Source organism: Silurus meridionalis, chromosome 9, assembly GCF_014805685.1.
Source record: "Silurus meridionalis isolate SWU-2019-XX chromosome 9, ASM1480568v1, whole genome shotgun sequence".
Lineage (NCBI taxonomy): Eukaryota > Metazoa > Chordata > Actinopteri > Siluriformes > Siluridae > Silurus > Silurus meridionalis.
In genome coordinates this window covers 16814072-16840143 of record NC_060892.1, presented here as the reverse complement: position 1 = coordinate 16840143, position 26072 = coordinate 16814072, and the positions used below count along the sequence as shown (strand labels likewise).

The 26072-nt window shown below is 39.3% G+C and overlaps 1 protein-coding gene across 8 annotated transcripts in view; it reads right to left on the bottom strand.

Moving 5' to 3' along the window:
• sox6 (SRY-box transcription factor 6) overlaps positions 1-26072 on the bottom strand; it is a 167811-nt gene that overhangs the window by 13572 nt on the left and 128167 nt on the right. For all 8 annotated transcript variants that reach the window (XM_046857350.1, XM_046857351.1, XM_046857349.1 and 5 more), the window contains 5 exons: positions 25615-25694; positions 15491-15637; positions 13342-13516; positions 12248-12435; positions 3007-3112 (listed from right to left, as the gene is read on the bottom strand). In XM_046857350.1, coding sequence (XP_046713306.1) covers positions 3007-3112; positions 12248-12435; positions 13342-13516; positions 15491-15637; positions 25615-25694 — 696 coding nt within the window. The remainder of the gene's footprint in view (positions 1-3006; positions 3113-12247; positions 12436-13341; positions 13517-15490; positions 15638-25614; positions 25695-26072) is intronic.

The window sequence follows — 26072 nt, the reverse complement described above, 5'->3', positions numbered from 1 at the left end:
ATAACCTGTTACTATGGAAACAATATTAGAACGCGTGCATTAATGAAGTAAATAATTAAAACAATGTCGCCCTTAGCTGGAAGTTTCCACCTCAAACCAGTCGCTCGTTTGCAATGTAGCGATACGATCACAAAAACTGTGGGTTTGGATTTCGGCGGTTTCCTGCTTTCCTGCCGTGCCGTCTCACATGCCACTTGTTTTGTTTCAGAGCGTACGTTTAGAGCAATGTGACGCGAGTTCTCTCTCTGCCGCCATGTGTAAGTGAACAACAGACTCACGCTGAAACCCGTTGTGGTATTTGTTAATGTTTTTCATCTGAGCTTAAAAAGACCTAACGACTCTGCCGCGAGCCGACGCATGTGGCTCCTTTCTTTTTTCTTCTTTTCTTTTTTTTTTTTTTTTGGGCTTAATGAAGGAAATTTAAATCTATTTCCAGACCAGGCTATTTTCCAGTCAGCTCTGTATTCTCTGCTCGTCTTTGGCGGCTTGTTAATTCGCTCGCCCATGAGCTAGGCAAATATTATTTTTAGTAACCCGGCACTTTCGGGCATTACGGCAAAGACACAGGTTTGCTTTTACACCTCTGCAAAACTAACCCTTCTCTGAAAAGCTTGGCTTTATCGCTCTGTAATTTTCCTCTTCTCGGAAAGACGGAAAGTCCTCCTCGACAACCTGAAGTTCAAGAGCTGCCACTAAACAACATCAATTAATGAAGTGACCGTTAAGTTTACACACATACATACACACACACACACGCATTCACAAACACCCTTTCCTTTTCCTCCTCATCCTCTTTCTCCTCCTCCGCATCATCATCATCATCATCATTATCATGAAGCCCAACACTAAGCTTACATTCTTTATTTTCCCTTTTTCACAGAGGAGGAAAGGAATTTGTTTGTTTGCATTGGTTCACTAAAAAGTTTCAGAAAACTAACACCAAAGTACACAAACTCCCTGCATTTTGAAAAATGTGCCATTTATCGGGACAAAACAGTTTGTGTTTCCTCTGGTGTGGACACAGAAAGCACATCAGTTACCTGTTTTCTGTGTGTTTTTTTTTCTACCATGTAGTTTGTATTAAATACACAAATATGTTCCTAAAAAATTATATGTACAGAATTATTTTAAAAGAACATATAATATAATTTAGGTGTTTTTAGGTGGGTTAGTATATGAAGTTTTGTATTTTGGAGTATTTGGAGTACACACACACACACACACACACACACACACACACACACACACACACACACACACACACACACACACACAGAATGACAGAGACAGTTGAACCTAACCAATTCTGGGTTTCAGGAAGCACATTTGAAACTCCAGAGACTGAATATCCATTTATTTCCAAAATACCAGTGTATATAAGCACAAAGTTACTGCAAACATGTAAATAGGATAGGTTCTATTCTAAAGACACCACACAAAGAATATCACGTTTCTACAATAAAAAAAAACATTATATTTTTTATGCATTTTTTCTTTATATTAAATTTAATAATTGTGGAAAATTATGTTTTATTTTCTACATTGGAGTTTGTATCAAATACACAAATATGTATCAAATACACAAAGTATTTTTTTATAAATTAAGACTAATTAATTAATAATAACAATTATCATATTTTCCCCCCCCAAAAAAATGTTTGCCTAATTGCACATTAACCAATATTTTTTTGATAGGTATAGAATGAAATAAATAAAATCATAACCGCAAGTATACTTAATGTATAATAAAATATGTATATTTTATTTTGAATTTCTTATGTTTTATTATTTTGTAGTGTATTTTACTTTACTTGTACTGTGAGTAACTGCAACCTAGCAATTTCCCTGTGGAATCAATAAAGTATTCAGATTCTGTTTCTGATGATTGATTTCACATCAAAATCCAGGAGAGAATGATCAGGACAGACTTTGGTGTAACTGCACATTCTTTAAATTGTTCTTCAAGTCCATCTCTCCGAAAAAAATTAAGATTTGTCTTGTTCTCAAAATCTGATCTTAAACAGTAATTCCTGTGTGCTTCATTTCTACACTGCCATGGAAACTGTTCGAAATATTGATGTTTGAGGACCACAAAGGTGAATGACGCTTTGTCGAGCAAGTGCAATCAGACGTCCTGTGGCTCAGACAGAGAAGGGCCTGCTTTGTCCTCCAGGCTGTCCTCTAAACACCTAACTGTGAACGCCTTCAAAAAAAAAACTAGAGCTGGAGACTGCCATCAACACACACACATATGCACGCACGCACACGCGCACACACACGCACACACACACACGCATACACACAGACCCAGATCTGTCTTATTAAAGAGAAATTCCACTAAAAAACACTAGACACCTTTCCAACATGTTTGATAGGATCCAGAGGATGCTTCACCAAGAGAAGACGTTAATGACATTGATCAAATCCTAAAAATATTTCTTTATGAAAGAAGTCTCTTTAATGTCAAACTTTTGTAATAACCAGATGCATTGTAACATTATGTTTTCTGAAATTTCTGTGTAATTTGCATAACAAGCTGCTGTTTATCACTTTATGTGAGAGGAATAAAAAAAGAGTGATGATTGAACGGATATTTGTAGCCGCTGTAATGTAAGCGAAACAGGAACTAACCTGTTTCATATAAAGGAAAAAAAATCAAAATTGTGATGTCATTATTTTCTTAATAATAATATTATACTGTGCAACTGGTAGCAAAGACAATGGGAAAGAGGCCATTTCTTAAGCTTAAAGAAAATATCAGATGCTCAGCTCCTCAATGTTCCTATCAACCACAATGACTCAGTGAATGTGATTGATTGGTTTATTTATTTATTTATTTAGAAAAATCACTGGAGTTTCCTGTATTATTTCTGTTCCGAAATTTGATAAACAAACAAAGCTTGATCAGTCACATAAAATGATATAAGAATGGTCATTACCATGGTCTTATGAATTTCGAAAGTGAAGGATAAAGGAATTTTAAAGAGGTGTTAGAAGAAAACTTACCATCAAGATCCTCCGGCCTGGTCAGGTCAATTACCCTCTGTCCAATCTTCCCATCCTCTCCCAGTTTTCCCAAATGATGTCCCAAACTTTCAAAGTGGACTCGTTCCTGTGTTACACACAAACACACACAAATCAATTTATCTCTACATATATACTGTGTGTGTGTGTGTGTGTGTGTATATATATATATATATATATATATATATATATATATATATATATATATATATATATATATATATGCAGTATATATAATCAAACATGATTTCTGTCTCTAAAATAAATAGGAAGAATATAAAAGACATCAGGTGATGTGGGGGTTTGACGCATTCATGTTATTCACGGCTTTCAAAGGTTTTAAAAACTATATAGCAAAAGTGCACAATGGGATCAGGAACGCTAGCAAAGCGCTTCTTTTTTCTTCATTTTTCCTTTTTCTTTTTTCCCTCCCCTTTTTCTCCTCTCTGTAATCTTTGCTGCCTGGCATCCTGAGCTCCCTGCCTATCATTTATTCAGAACGTGCGCTTTAAAGAACGCACCGTGTTTTCCCTTTTGTCATGTCACTTTCTGCTCCGATTAAACTCGGCGTCATGTCATACTCTAACACACAATGAAACCCTGTCATTCACGCGCCCAGCAAACAATATTAAATGTCATGTCCGCGCTCGCTGACTGAGTAAAATACCAGTTTTCCGGGAGGCCCCAGCTGAATAGTGGCCGCACATTACGCTTAATGTATTATGCAGAGGAAGAAGGCCGAGAGCCGTTCAGGCCCATTGTGAAATGACCTAGTTCTGCCTGGGAGTGCTGTTTTCACTTCACGAGCATTAACGCAGTCTTCACTCTAAACACATGACACTTTGACTCAAAATGATCTCTCCCTCTAAAAAAAACGAAAAGATAGACAGCCATGCTAATCACGTCCCTTTTGTCTTTCATGTTCTCATTCTCATTTCTGTTCATTTTTTTTTATTCCACAGGTGAGACAATGGCACGCACATACAAACGGACACTCATACAAACATGACTCATTCAGTCATGTCAAATTTTTAGGATCTGTCCAATATGTAACCCAGACTTCCAACACTGTTTTTGTATCTGTACCACAGACTATGAGCACTGTCTTTTGTTTTCTCAGGACAACAAATCTAATATAAACTTTATCTTTTTTTTTTTTTACATTTACACTTAAATATATAAAATAGAATTGCATTAAATAGAAATATTAACTCCCACGACACAAAAAAATTGGAAACAAAACAATATTTAGAAAAATAAATGATTATGATTTGGTTTTGATTATAATTTTTCTCTGTATGCTACTATAACAACATATGGCTAAAAATGCACGATAATTGCAAATCATTTTATATCAAATTTGATTCTCTATAATATTTCTGCAGTACCCGAGCTCTTAGAATGAGGTCGTTTTGTCACAAAATTGAAAAACAAATTGGCACATAAATAATAATATCCCAATTAGCTGGGTGTGAAGAGTGACCACAGGGTGCTCAAAAGAATATATATTTCACACACACACACACACACACACACACACACACACACACACACACACACACACACACACAGTATATATCCTTTGGAATGTAGAGTACAGAAGAAGAAGCTTGCAGAAGCAGACTGTCTTTTGTCCACACACTGGAGCTCGAAGAGAGATAAGAAAGATTGCTTCAATTAAACTCTCAAAGCGTCAACGCAAATACTGGTTTTCCCGTCGTTATTTATTCCGAAACCATCACTCAAAAAAGGAAGCGTGAATCAGTGAGACACCAAGACAGAGACAGAGAGAGTGAGAGAGAGAGAAGGAAGTACAGCAATTTCCCATCGCGCTTGAGGGAACAATCATTATTTATGGCCATTCGAGTGATTCTGATGTACAATTAACCACTACCTGCTTATGAGCTGTCATTAAGAACTGCCTGTCTTGACTGCGCTTTGCTTACTTTAAGTGTTTTCTAATTATGATATACGCAGGCGGTTCCCGCTGGGGACCCGGGCCGCTTTGTGAAGATAAGATAGAGCGGCTTCGCTCCGTGTGAAGCCTCCTACGCCACTGTATTCATCACCCAGGCCACATTATTGCGCTTAATGAAAAGAGCACGCAGTCCCCGATGACAAATTGACGGATGTGCGATTAGCCGGATGAGGAACGGGTGATGTACCATGGATAGTCTGGCTGCTGGAAAAGGGTTCGGTGACGACGCAAGTGTTTGTGCGTGTGTGTGTTGGAAGGGGGTGTGTAATAAATTAGCCGCTTCTTCCCTTCCCTCGTGCTCAGCTGCCCTCTCTGATCAATCAAGGCCTTTTATAAACTCATGATCATTAAGCATCTTGTAGGACCTGAGATGGAAAAAGAAAAAGAGAGAGGGAAAAAAAAAGAACAAGACCCATCCATCCATCACGGAGTTTCATTAATAACTGGCGGCGCTTTAAAGTTTTTTCTCCTCGCCGTGTGGAGATATAATTAAAAGAACAAGTCAACAGGGAGCAATTGCCCACGAGGAGGGATTCCGTCTTTATTTCCACACCTCCGTATTTTTCCTCCAATTAAGCACATAACTGGAGTTTGAGATTTTGCCGGACTGCAGCTTGCTTTGAGTCCACGGTCTGATTAGGATGCGTTAAATAGAATGCAATTGAGCGAATGCTCCAGTACAGAACAGTGCAGACGAACATTAGAATAAATGTGTGCCGCATGAGCAAGCTGCATTTCCATTAAATTTTACACACTGGGTTTTATATACTTATTGGTTATCACTGCTATAATTTATGTCACAGCATTAGGAAAAATTGCAGCTCGTTTATATGTACATCTTTTCTTTTCTTTTTTTTTTTAAAGAGGGGTAAAAAGAAACTCTCGGCAAACTTAACTCATCGTAACTTTACTACCATCTGCATCAAGCAGTGTGATAAATTAATGGCATTTTTATTATTTTATGGTGTCGTTAAATTTTTACTGATCACTCCGGCGACTGAAGAGCAATAAAGGATGCGCAGTATCCTGGGACGCTCCTGTCCTGCCTATCTGAAGGACTGTGAGCTCTAAAGGATATTTATAATGTACCTTACACCAGCAAGAAGGCAGCAACTCCATCCAAAAACAAAACAACAAAAAAAGTAAGGAGAGGCAAGAAGAAAGCCCAAACAAGGAGAAAAGAAGAATAAGCGAGAAAAAGGAAAAGAAAAAGAAAAAGAAAAAGACGTTGCGGTGCACTTAGCGCCCCTCCTATCTTAACCACGACCTCTCTGGCACACGGCTGGCGTTTTCCCATTTTCCCTCAAAATGCGCTCAGCTTGCAGTGCTTCCATCCCACATCTAAAATTGTAGCCGCATGCTCCAAGGATGAAGTGGAAAAAAAAAAACTGAAATACAGTCACCCACAATAATCTCTGCTCCTTCCCTCTTCACCCCAACATTTAGTTTTTTTAACAGTAAAACGGTGGCACGATGAAATAATGGGCAGCTGGAACTTGGGGAACATCTGGAAAGGGGCCAGGAGCACCGTGTCATCGCTGTAGCAAGAGCTTTAATCAGGTTGGCCACAGAACATGTGCCGGAGGAGTCGTGTTGTGCTGGTGGCTCGCCTCTACTTATAAATGTGATGCTTTTCTCCGGTATAAATAGGTCTGGCTCAGAGCATGTGGCTCTGGAGTTAGTTTTTTTTTCTGCAGTCAGACCCATACATGAGTACAAAACAATCTCAGTCCTTGGCTTCTATCAGTGTAAACGTCCACATCTGTGTGTTTAAAAAAACAACAACTTTTATCTCTGCTTCTCCAAAGCTTAATTTGTTCATGAGCTGTACAGGTGCACAGTTAACCGTTTAGTTTTATTCTTTCCCAGGTGCATAAGACTAATATTATGACAGACAAAAAAGACAAGCACACACACACACACACACACACACACACACACACAAGGAAAGTGTGTAATAACTTGGCACAAATCTGTACGCATCATGTCCACGCCTTGGTGCTGAAAGCAGAGAATGCACGTGTTATTGCCTCCACAAGCTGAGCGCAGGATAATGGGTGGCTTTGTAAGGTCCGTGGTAAAGGAGTGCCGAGGGAACGCATGCAGCAAGTTGTAGCTTTCAGCTTCCTTGAAAGCTTGTGGTGGTCCTATAGCGGCGTTTTGCCATCCGTTTTAGCCTCTCATCTGTTTTCCATCCTCATGTAACCAATCATAGGGTTATTTATAACAGCACGGCTTCCCAGTAGTCGCTCGCTCTCTATTTCATCTGGCCTTAAGCGCCTACATACGCTTGTGTGGTGAGCTTTCATGCGGTCTCTCGGCCTTTCTTCACAAAAGAAGGCCTACGATCCTCCAGCGAAGTTTTTTCCTTAGCATCCAGTTTTTTTATCCCTTGGCCTGTCAGAGAATCGGAGAGGAGCTGCTCAGTCACTCTAATCAAGCAGCAGAAGTGTAGCAGCACGTCAGACAAGGACAGAAAACCCCAGCTGTGGCATAATGCCAATATGAGCTTTCACTTTCCAGCTTGCTTTCTATTCGGAGCAGCAGATTCCTCAGCCATACCATAATTGTGCACCCGGCTGACAACTTTGTCTCGTTTATTGAGCGAGAACTAAAAAAACAACTTCAACCACAACAAGTGACCTTTCAACTTCCACGGGGAAATGATCCATTTTATTTCTCGGCCATCCTGCTATAAGAATGCTTTCATTCCGTGCTGCGTTGAGATCATTTGTTTTGGCTTTTTTTATATGAGCTCTGAGCTCTAAATGACCCTGAAATGTTCACTGAGTCCTCGAGGATCTGTTAAGAGCAACCTTGCGTCTTCTTTACTTATCACATTATTATTTACAATAATGGTTTGACTTCAGGAGACCATCAAGACCTTGTGATCAGGAATACGGATTATTTTTTGTTAGTTGTTTTTTTTTTTACTAGAGGCTCTTACCCAATATAGAGGCCTATAAATGACCTAGTGAGGCCTGTTGTGGTCAGATCTGTAGCATTTAGGTTTTAAACAAAAGCCATGTTGTTGCTAACCTGTCACACCTTGGTGTAAAAATCCAGAGATCAGTAGAGTAAAGACAAAAACTGTTTCTGATCCCAGGCCATGTGTCTTTTTCTACACACTCAAAACCACAGTTTTGTATAAAAAGCATGTATTTTGAATCTCTGGAACATTCAGACTAGCAAGGGGTTCCCAGTTTATGTTCAGGACAGTTAAGGTCCAGTAAAGTTTGGTGATTTCTTACCGAATAAACCCAGAGAGTTCATGATGTACTGTACATAAGCACTAAAATCGGCAAACTGAGGTTTTGCACCTCCTGATCTTAAAGCATTACTGTAACAATGCTCAACAAAGAAACTTACTGGCAACGGGTTTGAAGATAATCAAATTTTTGTGGAAATTTTGGAGGGCCGAATCCATCTATAGCACGATTTACTTATGTGGCAAAAAAAACTCCATGACTGGCAATTTCCAACAGCAGAAAAAGGAGCAGAAAATTGGTTCCGGGGCTGCCGAGTAGAGAAGATTACACTTTCTGGCCTTTGTAAGGGCCGCCCTGAATAGACCTCGAAATGTACACAGAAGGAAATGCGGTGCACATTGGCTTCTGAATCCAAAAGGTAGCTGGAGAAGATTTTGAGGAGCTCCATTTTTGACTGTTCAAGGAGCCCTCTGCACTGGGAAAGAAGGACAGTGAATGTTCCAGCTCATCAATAATGCAGAGGAGCAGAGGAAGGGGCTGGAAGCTGCTGACGCTCAATAGGTTAATACACTGGCCTTTCACCTTTCTGATTACAGTTTGGGAAACGTCAGCAGAGGAATACATTTTAGTTCCTCAGCATCTGCCATCCTCTATAGCATCGACTGTCAGAGGGGGCTTCATTAGCAATGGAAATAACAAACTTTAATATCCGGGGCTGCCGAGGACTTAAGACTTTTACCTCGCTCCTAGAAAACTGAAAGAGAACTGAGTTCTTCTGAAGATGGAAATCTCAAAAAAATAAATTAATAAAAAACATTCTTGATAAAAGCATGATAAATAATACAGAGACCCAACAGCCCTATTTAGACAATACTCCATTTTAATAAATATTTGAGAAAACATAAATCATCAGAGTGATTATAAAAGCTTTTCTCCTCTCTGCGAAAAAAGGGACAAACAAAATAAAAATAATAAAACAAGCAAGGTTCGCTAAAGCATGAATATTTTACATGAGTACCTTGAGAACAGTGCTGAGAACAGTGTGTGTGAAAAAGAAAGAGAGAGAGGGAAAGAGAGTGAGAGAGAGAGAGAGAGAGAGAGAGAGAGAGAGAGAGAGAGAGATGATGAAGTAAGTGAATATGTAGAGATGAAAAAAGATGACAGAGGACAGAAGAAAAAGATCGAGAAGGAGAGAGAAGGAGAGAGAAGGATGAAGCTCATCCGTATTGTGCTCCTCGGACACACTTTGTATTAAAAGATGAATTGATCCATTTGTAAGCAGCACTTAGCCCCACTCTCTGGCTCGGTCGTTACACCGGGATAAATCAATATTTAATATCCCCCTCCAACAGCCCCAGTAGATGATTTTAACCTCTCCTTAATCCCCTTTTACCTTACCTTTCTAGAATCGTCCAGGCAAGCTTTCACCATGATAAACTCCCAAACAGTCGACTAGGAGGCAGCTATTAAAGCGGCATCCAGTATTTATGTCAGGTAGGATACAGATCTGAAATATTAATATTCTGAAACTGAGCAAAGAAAAGGCTTTTAACTATAGCCATTTTTTCAACACCATTGAGCATCAAGAAGTACCCGTGTGCCATCTGACAACGGTTTCTATAAGTATTTACACACACACACACACACACACATATATATATATATATATATATATATATATATATATATATATATATATATATATATATATATATATATATATATATATATATGCATAAGCTTTACAATTGAAAAGCAGATTCATTATGCCTGTGAAACATATAAATCATATAAGCAAGGTGTTGCCATTAGAAGTTACCTAAATAGTTTAATGGAGTTCACCTTTCTGCAATTGGAGTGTCATGTGATAAGGCCAGGAATTTTAGAGAACATAATTAAACAACCAGAATCATGAAGTCAACAAGTCTGGCACAAAGTTCTGGAAAAGTATCAATCAGGGATTTTGAAAATATATTTCAACATTAGTTCTAGATTAAATGGAACAGTCAAGGTCAAGGGAGGTATAATGTTTTGCGGTTTTTTTTTTTTTTTTTATGAGGCACATTGTGAGCATCTGCTGGTGTGTAGACGTCTGTTAGCTATGAATGGATATAACTTTGCAAGTGTTTGTAGGACAAAATGAAAATGTATCGTGAATTTTTCCAAGCGTGATGAAGCAACAAACCCAGCCTTGGTTTGAGCTTCAAGGAGGAGCGCTATTTATATTATCAGATGCAGACAGACTTCAGGCTTTAGATGAAAAGTACAAAATGACGACTTCAAATAATATGCTGGCGAGTCTCTCTTTTCTTTCATAGTTACCTATGGAAACTAATTAGCATTTGTTGCCACCTTCTTTGGCGAGCAGAAAGCCGCCAAAGGGCTACCTAGAATTTGATTGCCCTTACATCAAAGTTCTCCAGTAAAAGCACATCAAATATAACTGCTACCTTAATGTCCTAAAAGATGACTTCAGGGCAGGGAACAGAGGTGAGGAGTGACAAGGTACCTGCCTTTAAAAAAACACAGCGCTTTGCTAAGCTAAGCACACAAATAAGCAGATGAATAAACGTGGAATATGGAGTGGAAAACAAAGTCAAACCAGGACAAAAGAGCAGCAAAGCTCTACCTGCCCGGAACAATACAGACAGGTGTGTACAGCCTGTTGACAAATGCACCTTTTCAACTATTGTTTAAAGAGCAGTGTTCGTGTCATGTCAAAGCATATTCCTCAGCTTGGATGACCATGAGCTAACCCCAGACTTCATGAGGCAGAGTGAATAACTCATGACTGAGGAAATAAATACACAGGTAGTGAGCAATGTGCTCGCATACCATAACCGCCTTCAACAAAAGATCTAGAAGAATAACAAGCTTAAGTGCAAGCTCCCAAAAAAACTTCCCTCAAAATGCTGTCTGTATAAACCCCTGAGCATTGTGTTAGAGAAAGTAAGATTTTCGCTCTACTGCCATGGGAAATAAAGAAGAAATTTGCAGGAAAATACACCAACAATAGAATAATAGTGTTCTTAATCCTGGGAATTCTCTAAATCCTCCAGGGAGATTTAGGATGTATTTTGTATCATATGTGATTCAGGCATAAGGTTAGATATGTTATAGTCATGCTCAGTTTCGAAAGAAAAACACTTTTGTCTAAGTGTCTGCTTAGTGCTACACCACCACCACCAGCACCAAGTCCTTCAAAGTTGTGGCTCCTCAGATTTTTTTACATATACATTGACCTACTTTATGATGTTGGTTGAAAGTAATTAGGCACTAAAACATCTAAAATATTAATGATGCTCCACTCCCAGATACTGCCTGCTTATTGCAGCCAACTGGCAATGTGGCATCAATCAAACGGGAGCAAGTAGGGATTTTTCTAACTCTCGATTGGCTCATTGATTGAAGATATTTTTAAAAAAGAGTCCCTCAGAGTCATCGTACAAAGCGGGACTGTTCCACACCAGGGGTCTGTTGCCTTTAATTGGGCCGGGACTTCACGGCTTTGGACCTGCTCATGGGGCAGTGCTGGAAGATTGAAGATGTCCCTCAAACATAGCCACACCAAATAAAACATGCACTCGAGCACAGTATAGGCTATGCCAATGTCAATAATACACACCGCTGACCATGCCAATGTCAATCACATGAAGTCTCCTGGACCAACATCAGAAGTCTTGCTTTTTTTTTTTTTTAAAGTAGATCATCTTAACATTACAGGTCTGCTATAGTCGTATTTATCTTCCCTGAACTGTTCCTGCAATCATAAAGATGATCCTTTGCACATTCCCGGGCTATCAAGATAATCACGCTTTCCAGTGTCACCCAGAGGAGGATGGATATTCTTTTGAGTCTGGTTATTGAGGTTCTGAGGTTTAAAATAGAAACACAATGTGTAACTGCTATGGTTTCTCATTAACAAAATACAGAAACATAAGTGAGGCCATGCCCAAAAGGTGTGAATGAGAGACACATGGGCATCTCTGACGCCTACAATGGAAAAAAAAAAGAACATGCAATGACAGGTGCTCACCTTGTCAGCTCTGCAGTTGTTAAGACCGAGGCCTGAAAGAGCCGAGAGTTTAGCGTCCATGCTCTGTTGGTGATGCTGCAGCTGCTCACGTTGGATCTGCTCCCTCATTTTCCTTGCTTCCTGGATAGCCTTCATCACAGCATCCTGGTCTCCAAATAGTGCTGTGGAGTTCAGGTTTGACAAGATATCTGCAAAGATTTGTGAGACATGTAAACACATGGAAAAAAGCACAACAGCAGACTCATTACAGTGAAGGCCCATTGAGTGAAAATGGCACTATGGGAGGTCTAGTTATCAACTTTTCATGTGTGTAGGGGGAAAAAAACAACAAGGCAGCAATCTTGGCATGTGATGCCTTTCTGTAATTAGTGGATCAAAGTGAGGTGAGGCTGGGTGAGGCAGTTAAAAGTCGGAAATAGAGCAAAAAATACTAATGGTAAGTCTGTGTTTAAAGAGCCGGGTCCATGGAAAGAAAGGAAATGAATCTAGTCAACTAGCGTGGTCTTGCTTTAATGAAAGACTGTTTTTAGCAAAAGTCAGTTGTAACTTCCGCTAAAAAAAGCTTAATATGAGAGGTGAACCAAGATCTTGGAAACAAATAATTGTCAGTGCCAGCACCCAGTACGCCGGGGTGTCTGGAATGCCAAGGTTTGAGGGAGATTAAGGGGATGTGGTTGTGTAAATAGAAGAGTGTGCAGTGGGATGAATAAAAATTCACTTGGGTGTGATATGATGCAGAGGATGTAGTACACTGGCAATGTTAGAACTATATTAGTGTTGGAAAAAAAATGGAAAGTAGCAAATAGCCCTAAAAAATTACAAATTTAGCACTCTCCATAAGTCCTGAAGTAAGGGCTTGAATATCTAATAAATGGAACACGTTCATTTAACAACTTTATCTATATTTAAGTATATTATTATATGGTAATATCACTAATTTATTCATTGTGGCATTTATTAATGTGTATCATTTACATTAGTTTAAATCACAATGCTGGTGAATTCTTATTTGTAATTAGTTGTTGGTCAGAAGGTGCTGATGAGGTTCTATAGCAAAGTCTGTGTGACAATGGCAGCATAATGTGATGACCTACCGAGGGATGATCCTCGGCCCAAACTGAGGGGACTGGGGATGCCTCCACTTTTGGGCTGGCTGCTTGGACTTCCCTTGCTGCCTGGGAACAGGCTGTGTGTCGGGGACATGGGGGATTTCACTGGCTCAGCTGTCTTAGGCCGGGCCGAGAGGTTCAAGGGCTGCGTTCCCTCCTCCTGCGAACACAAGAAATGACGTTTAGAACAAACACAATCCAACAAAGAGATATCAAGACAAATAATTTGCCTGACTCCGCCTATGAGCCAGAATAAACATTCATGGCTAGGCATTGTGCCATGCTGAAGCTTGTCTGTGTCTCAAGGCTGGGTTTTGTTCAAGCTAATTAAGTCATGGTGCGATTCTCTAAGGTACAGGTTTTTCTTACCTACCTGTGTTTTACCAAACTCCTTTTCTGCAATGCCAGTGATATTGAAGAGAATTTAATCTCATGTTGTAGGCTAAAAAAATTGGGGCTCTTATTTGGCAGAGAGTGCCACTGTCCAAACAGATGGACCACATAATGAACACTGCCTGGAGCTTCTTGGAAATCTGACTGCCAATTACAGTTTGTCATTCAATTACACGTTAAATAGTCAAACAAAACAGATTGCCAGCTAATTAAGCACAGCATATCTGCATATGGCCCTAACAGAGCTAAACGCTGGCTGTGTAGTTGATCAAAGTCGTAATTACAAAGATTACATGGTTCATGTAACAAGTGTCAGCTAAACAAATGGGGCTGAATAAAGACAAATGTTTTACGTCATGCTCTGAAATAAAAGATCAAGCTGTATTCAGCCTCACTCTGAACAGACCATGTACCAAAATCCTGTTTAAGCCATCATTAACCAAGCCCGCTGAAGAAGATCCCACATTACTTCTTGTATCGCTGATTTATCCCCAGCTCTATCGTGATATTAAACAAAATGTTTCCAAATGTGCACGTGTTTCGAGTTACAGCAGCAGACATGGGGAAAGAAAAACTGATGATGTATGCAGGCTCTATTCAGAGCTGAAGTCTGTTCCAGCATGTGGTAGAAAAACTGCCAAAGGACAAGCAATCACCAAATCATGACCTCATTAAGATAAAACTTTGCTTATCGATATAATTTATTTTATGCCTTTGATGTAATCTGGCTTGGTTTGGACCAAACTGTAGGATTTGGGGGAATTTTTTTGTTTAAAAAAGGCTTCCAACTTTTGTGAGGAGAAACCACATGTACCTAAAAATGATTCTCCGGGTGTGCACAGAGCCATAGCAACCCCGTCCACACAGTTCTGCATGAGGGAACAAGAGCCTTGTAAAAGTCAAGCCGGATTGATGGGCTCTGCGGACAAAGCAGCGACACGGTACCATGTGCTAAGCTAACGCTACTGTAAGACTTCATTTTTATGAGTTGTACTTTTTTATATACAACCTTCTTTCAATACTAAACGCGAAACACTGGTCATGGCTTAGATTTTTACATCCTACATGAAGTGACTTTCAATCCTTAAATTCTCATCTTATGATAGATTCCATGGATGATTTAAGAATGTAGGAAAATGGTCTGGGTCAAGTATCACTTCAGACCACACTTAAATGTTCTCCTTTTCACACTTTTTAGACCATGACAAGAGACGTCCATTGAGCTTTTAGTATTTCTGTTTACATGATAAACTGATAGATGCCAATCTGATAGACTGTTGAATAAAAAGAATGACATCTACATTCTAGTATTAAGATTTAAACTTGCCCTTTAGGTCATTTACACTCCTTGCTTAAGATTTCAGATTGTTGAGTAAAGAGGGGGTCCTCTTTTGAGTTGAACCACATCGCAGTCTAAAGCTGTCAAATATCAGTGCATGCTGAGAAACCTGATTGTTTCAACTTCCTTTTTTAAGATCTGCAGTGGCAGTAAATGGGTTTTTATGGCCAGAGGAGCTGGAAAGCCTTATTTATATATAAAACTAGACTTTCCTACATGTGGAACACTGTGATTAGCTTTTCTTTGTGTTGTGGTTTCTTGGATTGGGGCAAAATTTTTTTTTTTTAATCTACTTATATGAGAGTAATGCCTTGATTGCAGGTATTCCCACATAATAGCATGCTGTGCCAATGGAATGCAAAGACAAATAATTAAAAACAGCAGACAGGTAGTAGGCTGTACCTTGACTTGGCCCAGTGGGCTGGAGGACCTCTTCTCACTCTTGGGCCCAGGTGAGAGTGGCCCTGCAGAATTAGACAGCTGGGGCAAAGGCGCCATCTTGGCTCCTGGAGAGAGCTGCATGCTGGCCAGCTGGGCGGCGTAAAGTTGCTGCAAAGAGGGAGGAATAAGTTCACAAAGCATTAGCCACCCCGTCCCAAGCCAGCCAACATTGAAAACCATGTTACCCCATGTTACCCCCCACACACACAAATACACTTTCCCTTCTCTATCATACTTTTTCAAATACCTAACATAGACTGTAGTCCTATATAACCACATTTAGCGATATGAAAGCAAATCTGATTTCTCTCATAATTTATCTTTGTTCATAACCCTCTTTTTGCTCTTGCTGGTACTGATTCTATGTAACAACTTCAACATTTGAGCTGACATTTTATCAAACAGTACAAGTACCATCACCAATGTACCATTATCCAAACTCACTGCAGTTGAGTTTCCATGACACATAATATCAACAGCTTCCATTAAGACAGAAACCCAGACAAAGCAAATTCTTACCACTCTTATTATTTTCCTTGGCTTACACTCCCAGCCTGGCATGAGTAATGTTTCAGTTTTGGGACAAATGAAACAGACGGGCTATTGGCTGTTAAACCTCAGAATGTTTTTTTTTTCAAGGTACTGTGTTGGGAATGTGCATTTGAGCAGTTTATATTTCAACCAGGCTGATAGTTTGCCAAATCACATTTAGTTTGATTACTCATCCAATATTATCAGACATGGGAGGGTGAGAAAACTAAAATACAGTAAAGGTTTAAACTAATTAAATAAATTTTTTTATTTTGTTAGGTCTAGCAAGAAAATATTGACAAAAGTGTTCATGTGTCTCTTGTAGTATTAACAAGAAGCTGTGAATAATTAGGCTTTGTTCTGTGTTCCATTGAGAGAAAAATCCTGCATGTACTTCTGTTAGCCCAGAGGCTAGTATTGATTAGCAAGCAGGTAAATGTTTAAATTGGCTTTTGTCTCCACAAGTAAGTAGCAGGGGTCAGACTAAATAGCCCATGGCCTCCATGACCTGACACATTTAATTTGCGTCTAGCTTGCAAAATCCAGTCAAGAACAAGCCTCAGAGAAACTACTACCAAGTTCCATGAGTTTTCATTAGCATCTAAAGGGTCTGCTGTTTTTCGTGTCATTCAGCCACTTAACATGGAAAAAGAGCATATAAGCAGGCATGTCTGCTCTCTCTGCACTCATTTCCTCTTGTCAGCAAGCTGCATAAGGACTCCATTTGTCTGAATTGGAAAAAAGTGGCATGAGCATTAGTGGCTTGTGCCCCACCTCAGCTATTCAGACAGAAAAAGCCAAGCCTGGACAAAGCTCTTTGTGTCCACTGTGTATCAGAAGATATAAACACAAAAATGCTCTCTGCCGCCCAAAGTTAAACACTTGCACACTAGCGGTACACAAAAGGGGTCATTCTTCTGCGGGGAAGTTAAGGCAAGTGACAGCACATGGGTACAGGAAATGGCAGGCTGATTAGGTTCACTCTGTGATAGTATAGCCTTACTGAACCATATAAATAGAACAGTCATTGTGGGTTCAGGTCCCACTCACAATCAACATTTTGCTTTCATATGAGTTCTAAAGTACCAAAAAACAAGGGCCTGGAGTTACTGTTTTTATGTGACTAATCTATATCTTGAATGAATACATAAAAAGCAACAGTCTTTTGGCTGCAGTGTGGATGTGGATGCTGTCCATCCACTTCCATGCCACTAATGGCAGATTTGATCCTGATCCCATGGGAAGAACTTTTTTCTTTGTGATATATCCGGTAACTCGATTTTACTTAAATTGTGATAAATAAGGTTCAGAGTGAAGGTGAGACACTGGTTAGCATGCCAGGACACATCTAGTTTTGGATGAAGGGCAGTAGTAGGTCTGGGGCAGGGGCAGAAGGGGCCGATGGTAATGAGGGTCATGCTGAAAGTCAATGGTCAGATGAGAAAGGAGCAGCAGGCTGCCAGAATTGGCTTCATTCCTCTGGTGCACAACCCAACCCACAGAGAAAGATTAATTTTGACCACCTCCTAATGTATCTCCATACTCTGCAAATCCCATTTGTCCGCTTATTCTACCTGGGCAACAACAAAGGCAATCAGTTATGTTTTAATTCAGTGATATAAGTAATAGAAATTTTGAATACTTGTAATGATTTATGTTATTCTCAAAACTTATAGATAAAGTCCTAAATTAAACTTTTTTTTCTATAGAAGGAAGTGATGTAGTACTAGATTCCTGGAAACGAACATAAGCCACAGACTTTAACATTTTTTGCATAAATGAATGCGCTTTTCCTGAGATATATTGGTGTACCACCCTGTTTGTATTCCTGTAAGAAACAGGCCATTTCCTACTGTTACTGGGATCAGCTCCCTGACCAGGATAAAGTAATTGCTAAATATGAAGGAATAAATAAAAGCTTGTCCCTTGATAATAATACCCTAAATGTTTTACTTTTTTCAGAATAGAACTCGCTAGGCAGCTAAAATCTTTTAATAACAAATCAGGAAAAGCTTGCTGTGATTCAATATGGTGTCAACAGTGCCCCAATGGGTTGAAATTGTATAAGGAGTGGTGGCAACATCCTCCCCACTTTCGGGACTTGAGTGATATGGATACAGATAAGAGCGTAAAATAAATGTAATTTCCATGCCTGTATTTTTTTTTTCAGCCAAAACAAACTATATTTGGTTTATTAAAGCAAACTTTAAATAACTAAGTTGAGGTGAACCAGCAAAAAGTGCATTTTTTACACTTGATCAAATATACTGGAGTCTGGAATTGTGGCATGAGATATTTTACAAATTAGACAGAATACATAAAAAAAAACAGAAAAAAAGGCTATTTACAACACAAGTGACCTAAAAATTGTTCTGTAGAAAAAAGATCTCCAATGATATCCCAGAAATGATCAAGAGTATAAATTCCATTAACATACTAACACCCTTGCTCAGTACCTGTGCATAGGGAGGAAGGTTTTACTCAACAGAGTCAATCATTCAAGCTCTTTCTTTATCAGGATGTCAAACATTTCCTTGTGGCTTCTCTATTAGATCCTGATACAGTATATGTATTCAGTGCATCATGTCATAGACAAAAGACTTGTGCCAAGTGGTTGTGCAGTGATGCTGAGTCATTGCACACATACAGTACAGTCCTGCAGTAGAGCAGAGAGCTATTACACTATGTGCTGATTCTGATAGCTCGAGGGACACAGGATGCTGACTTTCATCAAAGCCTGTGGAGAAATATCTTGATCCAGACCAGCAACTTAGGTAATACCTTTGTCCACTTGAGCATTAAATGATTCTCTGCTCTACAGCTTACTTAGACAGAGAGCAAGACTTGGGAAATGGAGCTTTTCAATACATTCACCTTACCTGCTTCCATCATTAGACCTCCAGCAACACATACACACTCACACATTTATACACACTTCTGCTCTCAAACCCATGGAATGCAAATGGCCAAGGGCTGGCCCAAGGTCAGCCTGTTAGCCTCTGGTAATTAAAAGCAACCCCTCTAGAGAGCAAAGAGGTTAAACGAGCAGCTGCACTCGCATTGCTTGCCACAACATTATCCATAGATTGCACCCTACTGCACCTACAACCTCCCCCAATCTCATTCGGCACTACTCGACACATTAAAACACTTCTATAGTACCAAAAAATGCTTTCACCTTTAAACCTCAAAGGGGCTTTACTTCAATATACAGCTTTCTCAACACGGAGGCAAGCAAAAATTTATAATATAGCACACGCATTTGGTATACATCATGCAGTTGCAGAGCTAGAGATTGTCATTGAAATTTCAGGTCAGGAAAACGCAAAGCTTATACAGTTATTAGGAAGTGGTTTTAGTCAAGCGCTCATGTGCTGAGGGCAACAGATTCGAATTTGTTAAAGCTCTGTGAAAGGATAGCTCTCTATTTCTTTAAGCTCTGTGACAGATGGTCTGAGATTTGTAGGATTTAGCAAATCTCCAGATAATAATAGATAATCAACACAAAAAGAGATTCTAATGTGTAAACTTGTCATGAAATTAACACTGGGTTTGGCTTAACTTGTTTAGCATTGTCTATGTAAGGAATAAAACAAATCAGGGTTTGTCAATGATGCAATGTGAAACTCATAGCATATACAAAAAAAAAAAATTATTACACTTTTAGAATGATAATTTGTATTTATTAAAGACTGTGTTTTAGAATTTGTAGTTTAATTTAACTTATTTCCTTTTCTTAAAAAGTGCTTACATTGGAGACTCCCTCTAAAAATGTTAAATACATATTGTTATACAGGCCTCTTATTATCTGCCATTAATTCCCTGTAAATAAGCTGTTTCTATAAATAATAATAACATTTTAGAATAAATAATGTATTAGAATGAGTGTAAACTAGAGTGTAACTGCTAAAACTCATATTCTCTTATGTATTATTGAACATAAGTAAAGGTTAATGCCTAAGTTATGGCTGTATGGCAGTGCCAGGGGTAGGCCAGCAGGAACCCCCATGCTCGTTTGCCACAAGGCTTGTTGAGGCTTGGTGCCCAGGGAATGAGGGGGAGGGAGACCCAGGCTGGCCCAGATGTCATGAGGAGAAGCGGCCGTGCTCTGGTGCACTGCGCCAGTGCTTTCCAGTATGGCCCAACATCTGTTTTATCTGCTGGCAACCAACCTGCTCCCACATCTCCCCTCCGGCTCAGCCCTTCTTCACTCTTCCACCCTTTCCCCCTCTTGCACTTCTTTCTATGCTTCTAATCGCTGCCCTGCTGGGTGACAATGGCCAAACTGTCCGATAAAGCTCAAACACTCATAGTTTACTTCCTTATTTATGTGTTTTCTTTTCTACACTTCATGTAGTTCTTTTTACTCCCTATCTCTCCCTTTCCCTAAAAATGTTTTCCTGCATGTCTGTCCATCTGTCCTTTTTTCAACTACCCCATCTATCCAGATGCCCATCTTTCCATCCCATTACAGCCTCAGTGCTGGCCTCCCAGTGCCTCTCTGCTTCTGGCTAACTCTCTAGAGCGAAACACACACATTTCTTCTCCTCCTCAATAACCTCAACAGCTGTTCACTCTCATTTCTAGATCTCAAAATCAACAGTGCTTTACTCGCTGGCCATGGCAGCTGGCCTCAGCTCTTGCTTCGTATCCGGAACATGGAGACCTCAGCATCTAAACAAAAGATAACACCCGGTTTCCTCTTTTTCACCACTTCCTTTGGAACACATTAAAGGAAAAAAAAATCCACCCTGAGCAACATCTAAGATTTGCATACCAGATTTATTTGGTAAATAAATTCATTCACCAACATTTCTGCATTGCCCACAATGCTGTTGGATTACCTACTGATAGCAGTGCTGTGGGATATAGTCCCTGCTACAGCCTCTAACTAATAATACTGTTTTGCTGTTATGCTTTAGTCCTTTAGTCTCTCAAGTTCTCTGATCTCCTCTATAGACTCTTCTCAAAAAGGTCATCTTCTAATGATTCAAATTTCCTGCTAATACCACAGTCAATGCCTTTTTGCTCACCACCGCTGGAACCCACTCTTACCTGTTCACTTGAATTAGGAGATGAAGCAAATCTAATAGGAGCCATAAGAGATTCTTTTGCTCCTGCTGAAAAAAATATTGTTTAAAGTTTCAGGAAAATGATTGTAAATCCACCCCTATATGTTATTTGACCGTATACAAAAAAAAATAAAATAATAAAATAAAAAGAAGCAGAGAGAAAGATGTCAGTTGACTTGTTTAGAGTCATGTCCTCTGTAATTCGCTAAAGGGAGGATGCAGATGTTCTGCTTTATCCAGTGATGCTTATTTTAAAACTACTTAAACCAAGAAGTCTGCTTCCAATGATAAAAAGCAGGCCTGTTGTGAGGGAAAAAAGAATACTTTGGATTTGTTTGGAACCCAGCAATAAACTTGAAAAAACAAGGCAGATACAAGACATTGCTTTAAGGAAATTGTTTCTTTCACCTCAAGCAATTGAAGAAAGGTGATGTTGCACCCTGGCAAATTAAGTGCCAATCCAAAAGAGACAAAAAATAAAATGCAATTCTTTTGTAGAATTAGGATAATTCCTTTTATGCCGCTCTACAAGTCGAACACAATATTCACCTCGGGGTGAAAGGTGTCAGTATTAATAAGGTAACAGACACTTTGGGACAGAGGCATTGTTTCGCTGCTCGAACCGGGCTCATCCCAAGCTCTGAGTGGGCCTTAATGAAGAGAGGCATTTGGCCTGGAGGAAAGGCTCGATCTGCTTTTCTCCAGTGACTTGCTGAGGAGCAATCTGTCAAAGAAGCATTGAGTGAAATTACTCTGTGTGTAGGGGCACGCAGTGACAGTCGCTTGTGTCTGTATGTGTGTGTGTGTGTGTGTGTGTGTGTGTGTGTGTGTGTGTGTGTGTGTGTGTGTGTGTGTGTGTGTGTGTGAGTGTGCTTGACCAATGGAGAAAAGTGTATTGACAAGCCAATTACACCGAGGCCTCCCGGCCGCTTTCATTTCTGAATCTAAAGCCTTTGTTAGGTCTCACTAAGAAAAGAGAGAATGAGATCTTAATGTCTCACTCACATTCTGTTAGGATACGACAAGATTATAAGTGACATTAATCTTAAATTTACACTTGTTCACGTGTCTCTTTTGTGTGTATATTAACTGCTATAGGTTTTTAGTTGCAATGAGAAATACAATTAGCTACATATAAATACTGCATTTCTTCCAATGATAAACTAAATCACAAACCTCGCTTTACACTAGCTATTATCAGAAAACATAAGGAAAATATTAACTAGCTGTACTAGCTATTTCTATGTACTAGAGTAACCAACGGATTCTGTTACTTCCTTCTCACTTAAAGTGGGAACTAATTGCAGGTAGAGAATAAAGTTTTAAGCAGGGATTAAGAATAAAAGTCAGAGGATAGGATTTATGCATCATAGGATTTTAAGCATCATACATAATTTGTCTACAATGGTGTCGATCAATATAGGATGAAACAATTGACCACATGTCATATCGTTACTTGTGCATTACTATAGAAAAGTTGCCCTTTCCTTCGCTGATAAATTTTTTTTGCTGGAATTAATTCCTTTCCAATCAACATTTTTTATTCTAGGATACATCTAAATCTAGCAAATTGTGGAAAATGATACCTTGCCAGACAGAGAAGCAGATATATTCTGATTAGACAGGCCCATTGATCCAATGGTGTGACGGGTGGGCGTATCCCCTGGCACAGGAAGTAGGGTTCCTGCTTGTGAGGTCACATGCTCCAAATGGATCAGTGATGCATGACGACTGAATGCACACTGATACCACAATTACTGATAATCACACACACACATACTCACACCTCATTAACAGCAACCTGGAGCAGGCAAGCTCAAATTTGACAGATTTAAATAGAAAGAATAACACTTCTTTGTTGGATTTTTATTATACTGTACTAGTGTAACTGAAAGATATATAATATATATATATATATATATATATATATATATATATATATATATATATATATATACACACACACACACACACACACACACACACACACACATATATACGTATGTATATATATATATATATATATATATATATATATATATATATATATATATATATATATATAATAATAATAATAATAATTATTATTATTATTAATAATAATTTTTTGTTTTTTTTCCAACCATAAAACCGTGTGCTAGTGGCTGTTGACTGTTGAACAAGTCACACTTCCTTTCCTCACCCCACAAAATTATATCCTTTAAGTGCATCTGTCTGTTCTTCTCTCTTTCAATGGACTGTTTGTCTGCCTCTTTTGTCCTCGCTTGATGTGTGACACATACTGTATAACGCACATAGTGCTGTTTTCTCACAGACATTTCTGTATCTAAATTCAGCTCAGAGAATTGAGAGGCATTGAGAGGACGGATAACAATGTTGTCACCACAACAAGCATGAATTAAATCGTCTCTGTCACCGGCTCAGTAATGGATATTATCACAATCTTAGTATTCCCAGTTTCAAAGTGGAAAAGTGTGAATTTGATGAGCGAGGGTTACTATAATGTACTTTTCTGCTTTTTTAAGCTCATACATACATTAAGTGGATACAGCTATATTAATTGTTAGGCTGAACTAACTTATAACATCAGCACCGAGAGTCATGTTGCTGCAAATTATAGCTTTATTTTGTTTAGCTGCTGTGGTGTAAGAGAAATAAAACCCCTAGGGATGCAGTTGAAATAAACAGTAACGGTAATTCCACTTTACCACACCACAAATACAGATCACGTTTTGATCACGTGACATTGCTTGATCAAGGATACCAATAACCACATGTTCCACATCATTTGCAGTAAAAACTTTGTTAATGTTTTAATTGAAAGTTGAGGGTGTGTCTGATTTATGCTTATGGAAAGATTTTTTTTTTTAGTTTAGCCTTAAGGAAAACTAAACGGTTGGCTAAGGTTAAGTCAATGTCAAATATCTGGAATGTGTCCGTCTCTCAATCTCTCTTTTTCTTTCTCTCTCTCTCTTTCTCTCTCTCTCTCTCATTTACTGTGCAGTCTAAAGATCGGTCTTTGACTTGTGTGGCTCAGGTTCAGCTTACTCCCAGGGTTAAGCCCATTATCTGAATGAAGGAACAAGTGGAAAGCTTGGGAGATTGAGATATACGACGATCTGAGCTTTGAGCTGACCCATCACAACACTATATATAGAGAGAACGCAGGCCTCAGGCCTACACTGTGGCACTGCTGCTTGCTCCAGAGCAAAACAAGCTCACACACACACACTCACCCACCCACACCCACACAAACACACACACTTTCTCTTTCATGCTCTTTCAAAAGTCTGGAACCACCAGCACACACACACACACACACACACACACTTCAACATGAATAGACTCATCCCACACCTTTCGTGCACTTGATTGTTCTTCACAGAGAAGCGTGATAGTGAAGGCCCAGCTGCTCGCATTGTTCTGACTTGCCAAGCCTCATTAATGCTGAGAGCGATAAGCTGCGAAGGACGAATAGTACTCCTCCTGCAGCAGCGAGAAGAAAAGGTATGCTCTCCCCTCGCTCTGCCTTTCCCTCCTCCCTCTGCCATTCTCAGCTTTGTTTTGCAACAATCCCTGCTATCAGGAAGCTTAATGTCTAATTGCTATCAACAGCTTTACAGTGGTTGTTGACAAAACAACAACTGTCTGGCAAAAAAAAAAAAAAAAAAAAAAGAGATTGTGTAAATTTCGACAAGCTCGTTAGCTCGCCTAGTGTCTTTCCCTCGCGCTCTTTTGTATTTGTTTACTTTTGTTTTAAAAGATGGGAGGAACTTAGTCTTGAGTTTAAGTGCTTTGCAGATTTTAATCCAGGTTTGAAACAACAGCATCTGAGACAATTTCCTCTAAATGAGCGATTTTTAAAATTCCACTTATCCTCAAGTATATTGATCAGAATGGGAAATAAAAAAATATCTTCCAAGAAGGAATATGAATATCTAAAAATTAAATTAATCACATAATGACTGATAAAAATATTTGCACTGTTGTTCTAACATTCACAGCAGAGAAGCATGGCGGAAATTAGGGATCGAACTTCATCCGACATCAGCTACCCTGAATAATCTATGACTTTTAATAAACTTTCATCTCAAGAACAATTCTAGGAGGAGCTATTGGTATATAGCTGTGATTATTTTTCAATAACCACAAACAGCAATTGTTTCCTTAGTGATGCTGTGATCAAGCCCTCTAAAAGCTGTCCATTTCTTAAACAATTACAGCATTGGAAGATTCACCTCAATCATCCATTTTCTTGAAACACTTATCATCCTAACTCCGAACTCCTGTGGGAAAACTATGGGTCTAGAAACATGTAAAAAAGGCAGTGAACTGCAGATGGAAAGTGTTAAGTTGGTAGGGCTGAACCGGTGTGCAAGTAATTTAGCGCACGCTCGTTACTTAGCATACAGCTGGTTCTCCACTTGCTAAATGCCGAGGGCTTGGCTCGGTGCCACTACATTCTTTTGTGACTGTACATACCTGGAGCTGAAGAGGATTGAGTCCTGACGCGGCGGCAGCTGCCATTGTGGAAGGAATGAACTGCACCGGGTAGTTATCACCTGTTGAAGGAAAAGCACAGGGGGGTGGGTGGAGGTGGAGGTGGAGGGGGAGAACACACAATACGCACAGGTTGAGACAATGAACGGCTGAGGCAAGTGCCAACACAGTTCCTGTGGGCTTGCCTGCACCCAGCCTCGGCACCCAGCCCAAACATCTGCTCTCACAAAAGAGTCAGCTGGCTACAGACACGTGGGATTTACTCGAGAATGTCTTTCAATTTCAATCCTTCTTGTTACTTTTTTTTATTTATTTTTCTTTTCTTCATAATTCCTCTCTCTCACTCACTTTGTCTTTCACTCTTTCTGTTTCACAACTTTGTGTTCAGAATGCTTTGTGTTTGTTCGGTTGCTTCAGAATATCTGGTATTTTCTTTGTTA